Below are 13536 nucleotides of genomic sequence, written 5' to 3'. Positions count from 1 at the left end.
ATATGGTTTGTAATATTGCATAGTGGGTATGCACCTTTTATATAGGATATGGTGAAAGTAAATAACAACAGGCTTTCCCCACAAAAATCAAATAAAAAAATAATCTAATGAATAGACCAATACGACATGCTGCCTATTCCCTAAATCTGTGCAGATGGCATATACAGATCAGATCTGGGCCTACCTCACAAATAATACCCTTCAGAGATGTGCAAAGGGAAATTAGTACGAAGGGCAGAGCTGCTCTGAGGACTTATTTGTAACCATGGTAACAAGTGTCCAGAAACGAGCACAATATCAAACAAACATGGCGGACAGACAGCTACCGAAAGTATCCACATGCTATAAGCAGAATAATGTGCAATGCAGTGTAGTCACTCGCTCATATGACACCGATTTTGCTCCTCACTCCTGCGTATAAACATGGGAAAACCTCAAAAGCAAAAGAATGGCTTCTCCGCAACCAGAACAGGAAGCCGGTTCAGGTCATATAATGCTGCTTTCACCCCACAAAACCTGCTTAGACCAAGTATTTAAAAAAAAAATTTTAAACGGGTCAGAGCAAGTTTAACCCTATTCACATCGCATGTAAATACCTGGTCTAAAGCAGGTTTGCGGTGTGAAAGCAGTTATGTGTTGCTTTCTCTTCCTTTTTCCGTGCTTTACTCGCTGCCTGGTATCTGTATTGTGCTCCCCGCTGGATGGAGTTGCACACAGAGAAATGAAAGATTGGAGAGAGGTGGGAAACGTGTGTTACCAGCAGCTCTGTGAAGTGTGTTTTCCTGCCCCCTTGTGTACTTTAAATATCTGAGTTGTCAGTAGTAGCAGCAGCACGCAATGCCCAGGCTACGCACTGCATGCAGGCGATGCCCAGGCTACGCACTGCATGCAGGCGATGCCCAGGCTACGCACTGCATGCAGGCGATGCCCAGGCTACGCACTGCATGCAGGAGATGCCCAGGCTACGCACTGCATGCAGGAGATGCCCAGGCTACGCACTGCATGCAGGAGATGCCCAGGCTACGCACTGCATGCAGGAGATGCCCAGGCTACGCACTGCATGCAGGCGAAGCCCAGGCTACGCACTGCATGCAGGCGAAGCCCAGGCTACGCACTGCATGCAGGCGATGCCCAGGCTACGTACTGCATGCAGGAGATGCCCAGGCTATGCACTCACACACTATGCCTCATTAGCATATATTATCCACCTACCATAAGTGATGCGGTCTCATCACTGAGCTCCCACTCACATGGAAGTTTTCCCCCGGGAGCACATCACTGGATGGCTGGCTGGATGGCTGTGGGTTATTATTACACAAGCAGGCTGCTGGCATAGCTGGCATTAGGGCAGAACAATTGGTCCCATCTGAGCCAGCGCCATGCATATTTAATGAGCCAGACGCTCATTACATATGCGCATATGTAATGAGTGTCTGTCTCATTAAATATGCACGGCGCTGGGGACCAATAGTGCTCACTGCTGCCTTGGTACCGTTTCAGACCCGTTCAGCCAGCAAAAAAACGTGTCTGAAACGGGTAGGACACTGCTTTTTTACCGTTTCTAAAAACCGTTATTTTGGAAACGGTAAAATCACTCTGCACCTTTCAGACCGCATATATTACCATTTTAAAACTGTTAAAAATCGGCAAAATACCGTTTTTTTAGTGCGGTCTGAAAGGGGCATAAATGGGATATTTCCTTATACCCACCCCACCACTGCCCGCCAAACACAGTTGGAGCCAATCAGGAGACAGCACTAGACAGGAAACACACACAATACACGGACAGACTCCAACGTCTCTCTGGGGGGGGTTAGCCCTAGGTAAGTGACATTCCTGCAGACTGTAGTACTACCCACAAACGCTAACTGTCCTCATTACCCGCACATACCTCTACTATGCTTAGGAGAACTGCATTCCACCACTATTACACCCATAATACCTCTGTCACAATACCTACATACTGCACCATACTTAGGAGGTCATCTGTAGTCCTTCTTGGTTTTACTACACCCTCACATATGCACTAGACTATGAGGAGAGCTGGTGGTTCAATAGAAGTGCTGGGGCAATTTTTATTTTTCCCCCCACACTGCTGAGAAGTTGAGCTTATTCCCGCCGCATGGAACCAAGCGCCCCTCCTGCATTGCTTTGCCTCCTGACAGTCCCCATAGCCGGGACGATCATATGGCCCATCCTCTATGGCAACATTCTATCAGCCTATCTATGTGAACCACCGACGGCCACGCCTATTACCACCTGCCCAGTATCTGCCCCACCCCATACAGCTTGCTTATAACCCTGTGCAATAATTATCATTACTAATTAATAAAGTTAAATAAAAGCGTAGCAGTAACATAATGGGGATACAGTGTCTATTGTTTGATCTGCGGACAATCCCTCCCTAAGAATCAGCTGGATGAGAAGCGTAGTAGCCAAGCTATGGTAATAACATTAGAGGAAGGGGTCAATGAAGAAGCCGGGGGCAGCCAGACTCCATGCTTACTCGCGGATGCAGCTGAGGACGAAACATGTACAGTGTATAAAGCTTGCAACAGATAAAAAGTTATTTCAGTGATTCGTAATAAGATGACCCTCACTGGCGGGATTCAGTGAGTCCCTGCTCTGGGACTGCACTGCCAATGCTGCAGTGGCAGGGAGACTTTAGCCATCCACTTGGCAGCATCTTTTGGGCAGAGGGGAGGAGTTGGAGCCAAATTGTTTGAATGTGTGTCCCGCCTACTCCTACTTGTTAAGCCAGTGGTTCCCAAACTTTTTGGGATTCGCTTGTGTTTGCCTACATATTTTAGAACTGGTATTACCTATTGTATTAAATATAAAGGTACTTGTGTAGTTTCACGGCGCCGCCGCGCGCACACTCTGTGTATGAATCTTGGCAGCCTGCCAGACGCTCTGTTTAACTGTGCGCGTGCCGCTCTAGCGGTTCTCATCGCAGCGCGTGGCTGCTTTCCATATGTAAGTTACGTTATCAGCGTAGCGCTGGGCAGCAGCAGCCCAGCGCTGACAGGTCACTGTGGTACTTGTAGTTCCACAGTGAAATAGGCAGTCGTGCGCACTGCTGACAACGGGAGCACGTAAACTGGACACCCCAGCAATTTAGATGCTAAGTGTGGCGAGCGCAGCGGTACGCGTCCTACGACCTTTTCATACCCCCACTATCCACGTCGGCGTGGAGGTGAGAATGGAAAGTGTGGCGAGCGCAGCGAACCAGCGAGCCCGAAGCGTCCCCTCGCGGGCTTCACAGGTGTCCGCGTCCCCTCGCTGCGCTCGCCACACTTTCCATTCTCAACTCCACACCGACGTGGATAGTGGGGGTATGAAAAGATCGTAGGACGCGTACCGCTGCGCTCGCCACGCTTCGGGTTGGCATGGATAGTGGAATTTTCAAGGTCGACAGCTGTTACGTCGACTATTGGCATTGTGGACAGGTTTTAAGCGTGTACCCCTAGACCCAGCTGAATCTGCTTATGCGTCTGAATCCAGAAACTCCAGGCTTCTTAGTGGCTTGCAAGGCGCCTAGTTTCAAACGGTTTTGCGTCTGAATCCAGGCACCACCCACGGCTTTTTACTGTGGAACTACAAGTACCACAGTGACCTGTCAGCGCGCGCTGCTGCTGCCCAGTGCTACGCTGATAACGTAGCTTACATAAGGAAAGCAGTCACGCGCTGTGCTGAGAACAGCTAGAGCGGCACGCGCACAGTTAAACAGAGCGTCTGGCAGGCTGCCAAGCCACACAACTATTTTGTTGCTTAAATCAGTGGTTCTCAACCTTGGTCCTCAAGTACCCCCAACACTGAACGTTTTCCTGGTCACCTGGCAGGTGCACAGGTGTATTCATTATTCACTGACACATTTTGAAAGATCAAAGGTGGAGCTATTTCACCTGTGATTCTGAGGACCGAGGTTCAGAACCAATGGTTTAAATGACCAGGCTAATTGTACATTGGTGTGCATAACGTTATGGGAACACATAAAAAGGTTATGTAGACATAAGTGGGAATTCCAGTGTTTGTTAAACTGATTTGCTGACACATCGTCTGTGCGAGCCCATCTGCAAAACTATTTAATATCGCCCAAAACCAATTGGATTCTCACTATAGAGTCGAGACCGGAAGATAGAAAAGATGATTTGACCCCATGAGTCGGGGGTGGAATATTCAATTAGATTTACTGACAAGACTCTCACCACTACAATCCATTTAGAAAGCAGCTGCGAGGCTGATCTTTCTGGCTAGACGTTCATCGTCTGCTGATCCGCTCTGTCAGTCCCTCCATTGGTTGCCTGTATATTACCGCATTCAATATAAAATACTTCTACGTACATACAAAGCCATCACTCTGACTACACCGACTTATATCTCTTCGTTTATCTCAAAATATATCCCCACCCGACCTCTCCGCTCTGCACAAGATCTGCGTCTCTCACCCACACTCATTACTCGCTCCCACTTACACTTGCAGGATTTTTGTCGGGCAGCGCCCACCTTATGGAATGCCCTTCCACGCACATTAAGATTCTCCTCTAGCCTCCAAAGTTTCAAGCGTTTCCTGAAAACTCACCTCTTCAGGCAGTTTATCATATTCCGTACCCCCACACAACCTCCAGTTGCATTCATATCTAATTGCATCCCATCAGGACCGTCTAGTAATCTGGTGGGACTGCCATGCTATGGAATTCTATCCTTATGTATCCCTCCTATTATCCCTATAGATTGTAAGCTTGTGAGCAGGGCCCTCCTACCTCCATGTTGGTTTGTATCTACCCAGTTTGTTTAATCACTGTTTCCAATTGTTAAGCGCAACAAAATATGCTGCGCTATATAAGAAACTGTAAATAAATAAAAATAAATAAATAAAATGTACCACTTTTGGCTTCTGGGTTCACAGCACAGAGCTATTGAATGACTCCCTGCCTTAACCCCTTCCCGACATTTGACGTATATATACACGTCATGGCCGGGATGTACTTCCCGACACATGACGTATATATACGTCATGACTTTAAAGTGCCACCGCGTCCAGAGACGCGGTGACAGAGGGATGATGTCTGCTGTCCCTGACAGCAGACATCCTCCCTCATTGCCCAGGGGGGGCAGCTATGCCCCCCGTCATGGGCGATCGCTGTGATTGGCTGTTCAAACATGAACAGCCAAAAACAGCGTTAAACTGCGTGTTGTGTAAAAATTAGACGCTGCTGCCCCCTAGTGTCCAAAAAAATTAAAGGAGGTTAAAATAATGATTTTTTAATAAAGTATAGATATGGTCTTTGTTAGTTATTAACTATTTTGAGTGGTATGATTATTTGTCTCACAAGCAGAAAATGTAACATTTTGCAAATAGCAAAATGTTCCATTTTTTTACGACATTTGGGTATTTTTCACAAAAAAAAAAAATTGTATCGACCAAAATTTACCACTAATTTAAAGTACAATGTGTCACGGGAAAACAATCTCAAAATCACTGGGATAAGTAAAAGCAAAAAAAAGTTATCCCCACTTAAGTGATACATGTCAGATTTGAAAAAAAGGCCTCTGTCAGGAAGGCAAAAACATGCTGCGTCGGGAAGGGGTTAAGCCTAGAAGGGTGCACTTGATGTAGATATCCGTTCACACCTTAGGAGAGTACTGGTAGTTGCTGGCAGTCCTATTAGAGTTTACCAGTCTAAAAACCCTAAGAATTTCTGGTCTTATCAGCATGTTTTTGGCATCTGTGCCCATGACAATGGTTACAAAAGGCGCATACAAAATATGAAACACAAAGTGCAAGAAAGAAGATACAGACAGAATACGACGTCCCTGAGGAGGCAGCCATTGTGGGTGCATTACATAGGTTACAATGGTCTGGACAAGTCATATGCTTTGGGCAGATACTGAAGGTGGCTTTTATTGTTAAATCCGCTAACCAGCTACCACACCTGCAACATATACAGCATTAGTAAGATGAAACTGTCTCTTAAGATCAATCTCCCCTTTGTAAACGACCAAGGATTTTATTAGCAGTAGCAGCCTATGATTGGTAGACAGAAGTGTCGCCACATGATGCTTGATCTGCGGTTTTAGTCATGTGACAGATCTGTCCACCAAACGATCACAAAGTAAACTGGCCGTTCTTAGTACAATGACCTATCACAACCTTGCGGAACCTTTGTGAAGAGTTTGTGTTTGACTCACCTCCACACAGTTGTCGCACACACTGCAGTGAGAGCACCGGGGGGGTCTGTAAAAGCGGCACGTGGAACACCACTTCATGCGGACCTGTACTCCTCTCACTTCCACCGTCTTATACAGGGGGGCCCGGAAATCGTCCTCTTTATCTTCGTCCTCTTCCGCTGGGGGGAAATAGGCGGTGAGCACAAAGATCCTGTAAGACAGTACTGGCTGGAACAGAGTTCTCAGGAGAGCTCTAGATATGGAGTAAGCAGTTCTTACCTCGTGGGAATATCCCAGGGTCCATGAATGTGGCCATGCTGAAATTGGCCAAAACAAACAGAAACATGACAGCGTTATAAGCAGGAAGAGCAGGGGACACCTCCACATTGAGCCAAGGGCATCTGTGTAGACAAGTTGTGAACAAGGCAACTAAGTAGGAGCATAGATAAAAGTATATATAATAACAAATAAAAGGGTGATAAACCCAAAGTACAAGTACCCTTATGCAATATAACACATATGTAAGTTACACGAGTAAACCCCTCTAGTTCCGTTAAGGTATGGAGATTTTATGATGTTGCAACTAGTTGGCTGTGCATATTAACAACCTATTAAAAGCAGGAAACACCCTGTGTGTGTCTCATGTTATAGACCAGTGGGGAGGAACATTGGCACTGCAGCTGTTGTTGAAATACACATCCCAGCATGCCCTGCAACCGTTTTAGCATGGCCAAATCTCAAAGCTGCAGCAGGGCATGCTGGGATGTGTCATTTAACAACAGGGTGAGTGCCAAGGTTCCAATCACTGTTATAGACTGCATTTGCCAATGACAACATATCAAGATGGTAAGAGAAAAATAAACGGTACTTGTGGAGTATCACGGCTCCCACGACCTGCATCGTATACAGATCGTATGCTAAAAATCACATCGCATGCGATGCGATCGCACCCGATTTTGCACTGAAATGCATCAGAATGCATTGAAATGTGTATTAAACTTGTGAAATGCCCCCAAATGCCATTTTTCATAGTGCACCACCCCCACTATCAACGTCAACCCGAAGCGTGGCAAGCGCAGCGAGCCCGCAAGGGGCGGCGGTACGCGTCCTACGACCTTTTCATACCCCCACTATCCACGTCGGCGTGGAGTTGAGAATAGAATAGTGTGGCGAGCGCAGCGAGCCACCGCGCTCGAAGCGTGGCGAGCCCCGCGAGGGGACGCGGATACCTTCACAGCTATACGCGTCCCCTCGCGGGCTTCACAGGTATCCGCGTCCGCTCGCCACGCTTCGGGCTCGGTGGCTCGCTGCGCTCGCCACACTATTCTATTCTCAACTCCATGCCGACGTGGATAGTGGGGGTATGAAAAGGTCGTAGGACGCGTACCGCCGCCGCTCGCCACGCTTCGGGTTGACGTTGATAGTGGGGGTGGTGCACTATGAAAAATGGCATTTGGGGGCATTTTACTAGTTTAATACACATTTCAATGCAAAATCGGGTGCCATCGCATGCCATCGTATGGCATCCGATGCGATCGCATACGATTTTTGAGCAAATATGCTCAAAAATCGTAATCGGGTGCCATCGCATCGTATGCCATCCGATGCGATCGTATACGATTTTTGAGCAAAAATCGGTAAAAATCGTATCGCATCGTATGCCACTACATATGGCATACGATGGGAGCCGTGATACTCCACAAGTACCAAATAAAGCTTTAGAATTCAAATTTCTATTCGCCGATTCATTAATGTGACTACATAAAACCAAGATATTCCTATATAAATGTAACACATATAAAAGAAACAGTCTTCAAATGTAAGCCTAGATAGCTCCATGGTACTAAAAAACACACAGCCTGTGACATGGCAGGTAGGAGCTGATTGGCTGGCTGTTTATCACTCTCCATTTTATCACTTTTGAATCTTAGTGCATCTGGCCCTCAGTCAGAGAGAAGGGCACAGAGCGAGAGAGAGATACAGGGGTATTATACCCACACATCATCTGTCGCACATCATCTTCACTGAAGAAGCAGCTTTGAGAGTTATTAAGATCTCGGATGCCTGTGAGATGAAGTGAAGCACCTACCCGTTTCTGGGATGCCTGACAGTCCCACTACCCCTGGCTGGCTCACTGGGCTTACGTGAGATCTCCTATGCTGCCCGGAGCCAGAAGCTTCCACAGCCAAGGACAGGCTGTGGTGAACGGGCAACAAAACCAACAGCAGCAGGTGTCACAACAGCCAGTACTACTGAGCGTTCATACATTGTCCTGCATATAGGTACGCTACTTTGTAGATAGCACTGCTGATCTAGATGGGGTGCCCCTGTCAGTTACCACACACCAGCACATTTATACATGAGGTAAAAGCGGCAGCGAGTCCCGTATGTTGCACAAATACCACTTCTCCCCCTACAGACAAATAATACATCTACCTGACAATACCAGCCAATCAGTGTCTGCCATTTTACAGGCTGTGCTTGAGAAAGGACAGTAATGATGTGATTGGTTGGTCCACTTTCGCTCGCGCCAAGCCTTGTTATATCTCCTCACACTTTGTTAAACACAGACACTCATAACAATAAAAACATATAAATTCCAGCTCAGCATTGCAAAGCCTTTGATAGAGAGATATAGATATATATATATATATATATATATATATATATAGATATATATATATATATATCTATATATATATATATATATAGTATCTCTATGGAGTCACTTGCAACCTATCCAAATATAGACTCTTGAACCAGCATCTTTACCGCAACACATTGCAAACTGCATACATAACATTAGGATTCCTGGGAGACAAATCGGCATCCATTAAGGACATATATGAGGAAGTAGAATTATAATGGCTGGCTGATAACAGATTTCCAAAGTAGAATATTTAAATAAATAAAAGGAAGTATTTATGCATATAGCAGTCAATTACATGGAAAATGAGACGCCCAGATATGAAAATATTCAATGAGCAATTTCTCCATTACGTAAAAAAACAAAATCAGGACAGATAGATACAGGCGGGTATCAAGTTTACCATGTATATGAATATATATATTATTTTCCTTTTAAAATGAGGTAATTTGATATGCACTTAATAGGGGCCTTTAGAACATAATAGATGGGACCCCCTATAATTATATCACACATAACGCTTCTCCTAATTGCTAAATGCTAGTTTGCCCTTTTCAAAGCATTGGAGCAGACAGGAGTTTCCAGAGCAGGTGAGATGCATTCTAAGGTCAGCTCTGGCTATTGGCTAACTGCGTAAGGTCAGAGGGCACGGTCACGGGGTGAAGTAAATAATCTGATTGGGAAGAGATTCTAACCAATCCTAATAAACAGAAATTGCTACTGAATTCCCATAACATTTATTACATACACTTTCATAATAAAACATAGGATATTGGGAGGGGGTAAAGGAAATAGGAAGCTGTGGCAACAGTTCAGTTACGCAGCAGCTGTATGCACGAGACTTATAGTATTATTCATTTACAAAGCTGAGAGAGTGCCAAGCCCCATTACTTCCACGTGACTGGATATATAAAACGTAGACTTTATTTATTTTATATTGAAGTCGTCAGGCTCTAGACCAGACGGCTATATCATGAGGTTCAGACTGGCGTAATCGCTTTAGACGGTTTGTATATACCAAGTAATCCCACAAACTGGGGCAGAATTAAATGGACAGATGGGGGGTCAGACAGATATAAAAATGGCAGGCAGGCAGGAGAGACATGACAAATGCCTAAAACTAATACACATTATCAGGAAGCAATCAGCGTATACACGCACGGGAAGGAAACAGCTGCTGTGCTAGATGGTGGCTCACAGAATGGGGCATCTGGTTGCTATACGGCACCAACAGGCTGCAGGGAAAGGCTGTGACATTAATACACGTATAGGATATCGGGAGATGCCACAGAGAATGCCTGTTTGTGCGAATCTGCTACAAGCTCTAATAATACACTTGGAGTACAGGGAAGCCCTTGTATGATAGTCCGCGAGACTTACGTAAAGGTGAAGAAAAGTGTTGTAGATCCCACTAGGAATATGGTTGCTGCAGCCACAGGGATGTACTTGCTGGGTATGAATGACTTGACAGTTCCTGCAGGCATCGTGAAGATGGAAGGATGGCACTAAGGGGTACAGCATATCCCCACGCAGCGCAAGCAGGCGATGGGAGAAATATACACGGGGTTGGGCTGAAGTGACTTAGGGATGAAACAAAAACGGTCGGAGCAAGGGAACTGTACCAATCCTGTTAAATATTTCCCCACATGGTAAATAAAAAAATAAAAAAAATCGCAAGGGCTGGAAATCAGCTCTTAATAATTTGGGGGCTGTTTATAGTGAAAGCCTCCCCTCCTCCAAATCTCCAGAGTGAGGGGAGCATACAATGTCTTGCAGCTCTGTGCCCCCTCCCGCTATTAGTCTGTCTCCCTCCTTGCAGTAATCCCTTGGTAATCCATGTGGCTGATGACACTGGGGGCGGGTGCTCAGTCTGTTCTCTCTGGAGATGCACTTCTGGATTAATTCACAACCTGTAAAGAGAATAAAGCAGATAAATAGTAAATAATAGAGCGATATACACACACACACGTATAGAGATGTATAAATAGTTGATGGTTTGTGCACATCTGGGATGCTTTGGGATATGTGCATGCCCAGGATCTGTACCGCCTAATGCCGCAGCATAATGGCACGCTATGGTTATTTGGGAATGGTGAAGGGGCAGTGAAGACCAGCATGTCATAACACGTGGACATGTCAGCCTAGTTTTCTGGGGGTGCAGGAGCTACTGGCGGCATCCTTTCTCTGCAGCTTCACTGGGCCCCCGGGCTGCACGGAACCACCGGCCATCCTAAATAACCCCAGGTTGATCAGACGATGATCACATACGGTGTCAATATATCCAAGGCACCTCCTTTTGCATTAGCATATTGGCCTCTCTGTACGAAGAAGGTGCAGGATGGCCTCCGACAGTCGGGATCCCAATGGTCATTATACCGACATCGGAATCCCGACTTAATTGCCCGACAATCAGGATCCTGACTGAGGGGCTGTTCCACGCCCCCCATAGAGGGAGAATAGAAGCTATGGTGAGCGTGGCAGGCCACAAGCCCACAGCAAGGTGAGCAAGCAAAGGGCTTCTCTGCATTTACCTCAGCAGTTGGGATTCCGATGGCGGTATACTGACCATCGGTTCCCGACTGTCGGCCCGGCATGCCACACCCGTACAAAGCTGCTGTACGATCCAAGCCAGCCTAAAGACATGAGAGATTGACAGTTATGTCAAAATCAAAAGACGCTCAATCTGATATTACCTTTCCATGTATCGGATATAGAGATTTGGGATGAGGTGAATGCCTACTAAGGTTTGCCTGCTGACGGAGGGAACCAGTCACTGGTTGCCATTGTTTGTTTATCTCCCATAAACCCCCTACCTACTCCCAGAGACCTCTCTGTCTGTTATTCCTGTAAGAAAGGAGCGACGATTTAAATGGTCAGGGCGAGGTGTTGTAAAACGGGACAGTAAAAATGTCATGTTTTGCTAGCACACACAGGCGGGGTGCAGTTCTCGTTCAGCCACAGATTATGTCAGTAAGACCGGCTAATATGGTGCCTGCACACAATGGTAATGGAACTGACAAAGGATGTTACAAGCAAATCCCTATTTATATAATCGTGAGCCTGACTATAACCATTTGTGCCTGGCATGGTTTACAAATAGACTTCTATTTTAAGATTAGAGTCTGAAGCAAATGGGTAGCGAGAGACAACGAGGAATAAAAAAAAAGAGGGGGGGGGGGATGAGGTTGGTTTTTGGGTAAGAGTTTGTTTAAGTATCACTGCATTTAAAGTGATGATATACTTAATGCAAACCAGGCTGGGTGATGTAATGAGTGAGGTCACAAAGAAGGGCTGAAATGAGTGATATCACTCTTCTTGTGAGGGTAGTCGCAGGGGGTGGGGATGGTGGAAGCCTGACGTGAAGGGATGTTTGCGTATGACCAAGCTTAATTTTTTATTTAGAATTTTCAATTATCTTTAATTAAGGTGAAGCCAAGGGATCCCAAGTTTAAGTGTCTATATGCTGAATGAATCTTTGGGTGCTACTGTGTCATTAGAAGCCTCGTTAAATGGGACATATAAGCATTAATCACTTACATGCGAATACACGCGCACGCACACACACACACACACACACAGTCTTATTGGAACTTAAGCAGCATTTGGGGTTATAGGCAATCAGCGTATAAATGATTGGTCCTAAGATCACAGAACTGCCAGTTATATAGCCCCTATGGTGTGATTTCATATAGTGACTTGGTTTTTCTGTCAGAATTTACCGTGTCTCAGTAATGTTGTGCTGCTACCCAAATAACCTGGGTAATGTTTCCATGCGCACTGAGGGTGAAAGACATTAAAATCATTAGCAAGACTTTGGCCCTCATTCAGGTTGGATGGCATATGCTAAGCTTCTCACAGCAGCTTAGCATATGCAATGCAAATGCATAGGAGGATACGGTCCTTCAGTCGACATGCATCGTGTCAACACCTATAAAAGGTCAACATAGACTATAGGTCGACAGGAACTTTAGGTTGACATTGCAAAGATCGCAATAGTTTTTAAAAGGATTATTTTTTTGTTCCCAAAAAAAAAAAGTTTTTTTTTTTTTTTTTTTTATAGGTGTCGACCCTATGCCAACCTAATGACCCATACTGCACCTGTGTGTACCACCTCTTGACTGCATTTGCTAAATACACATTGTGATAGCAGTTCGGGATGAACGTCCTGACCATCGGTCACAATGATCATCTGCCTCTGCAGTCTGAAGAAGTCAGACCTTACTCATGCAGGGAGGGAACCTTGCCCAGTAATCCTCATACAGGCCTCCACACTACCCCCGTTTTCCCAAACGCCGGGTACCTCCGCCAATCAGGGCAGCGATGCAATGGCAGGACCTGTCCGGCACATAAAAAGGGCGCGTATATTCGATTTTTGGGGGGAAATTAACCACGATGGCAGATCTATTTCGAATGGAATATTGCTATGGGCAACCCATCAGATACTATCTATCATCTTCTAGAAGGTGCTAACTAAATTTTGATTGGTTGCCTATAGCAACACCCAATCATTAGTTAATATCAAAAATATTTGTATTCATTTTTGAATGTGTAGATGTTGCCATAGGGTATTAGTTGGCCCATGCACAGTATGGAGGTTTGCACGTGAAATTCATCAGCGATGCAAATACGAGGTATGAGCACCACTGGGCTTCCACATTCCACATTCACTGCAGTCTCGTCTCACATTCCATCCACTTACAATGGCATGCATCAGCGGT

General features: G+C 45.7%; 1 protein-coding gene across 3 annotated transcripts in view; it reads right to left on the bottom strand.

Annotated features, from left to right (window-relative positions):
• The window catches only part of ZDHHC5 (zDHHC palmitoyltransferase 5), a 46071-nt gene that overhangs the window by 21603 nt on the left and 10932 nt on the right, over nt 1-13536 (bottom strand). For 2 of the 3 annotated variants that reach the window (XM_083146055.1, XM_083146056.1), the window contains exons 2-4: nt 10199-10728; nt 6451-6572; nt 6193-6350 (exon numbers count right to left, since the gene is read on the bottom strand). In XM_083146055.1, the coding sequence (XP_083002181.1) occupies nt 6193-6350; nt 6451-6572; nt 10199-10302 (384 nt within the window). In that variant the 5' untranslated portion in view covers nt 10303-10728. The remainder of the gene's footprint in view (nt 1-6192; nt 6351-6450; nt 6573-10198; nt 10729-13536) is intronic. The other variant, XM_083146057.1, reaches the window with a different exon arrangement.

Source organism: Crinia signifera, chromosome 6 (assembly GCF_055691185.1).
Source record: "Crinia signifera chromosome 6, ASM5569118v1, whole genome shotgun sequence".
NCBI classification, from domain to species: domain Eukaryota; kingdom Metazoa; phylum Chordata; class Amphibia; order Anura; family Myobatrachidae; genus Crinia; species Crinia signifera.
This window is presented reverse-complemented; position numbering and strand designations above follow the sequence as displayed.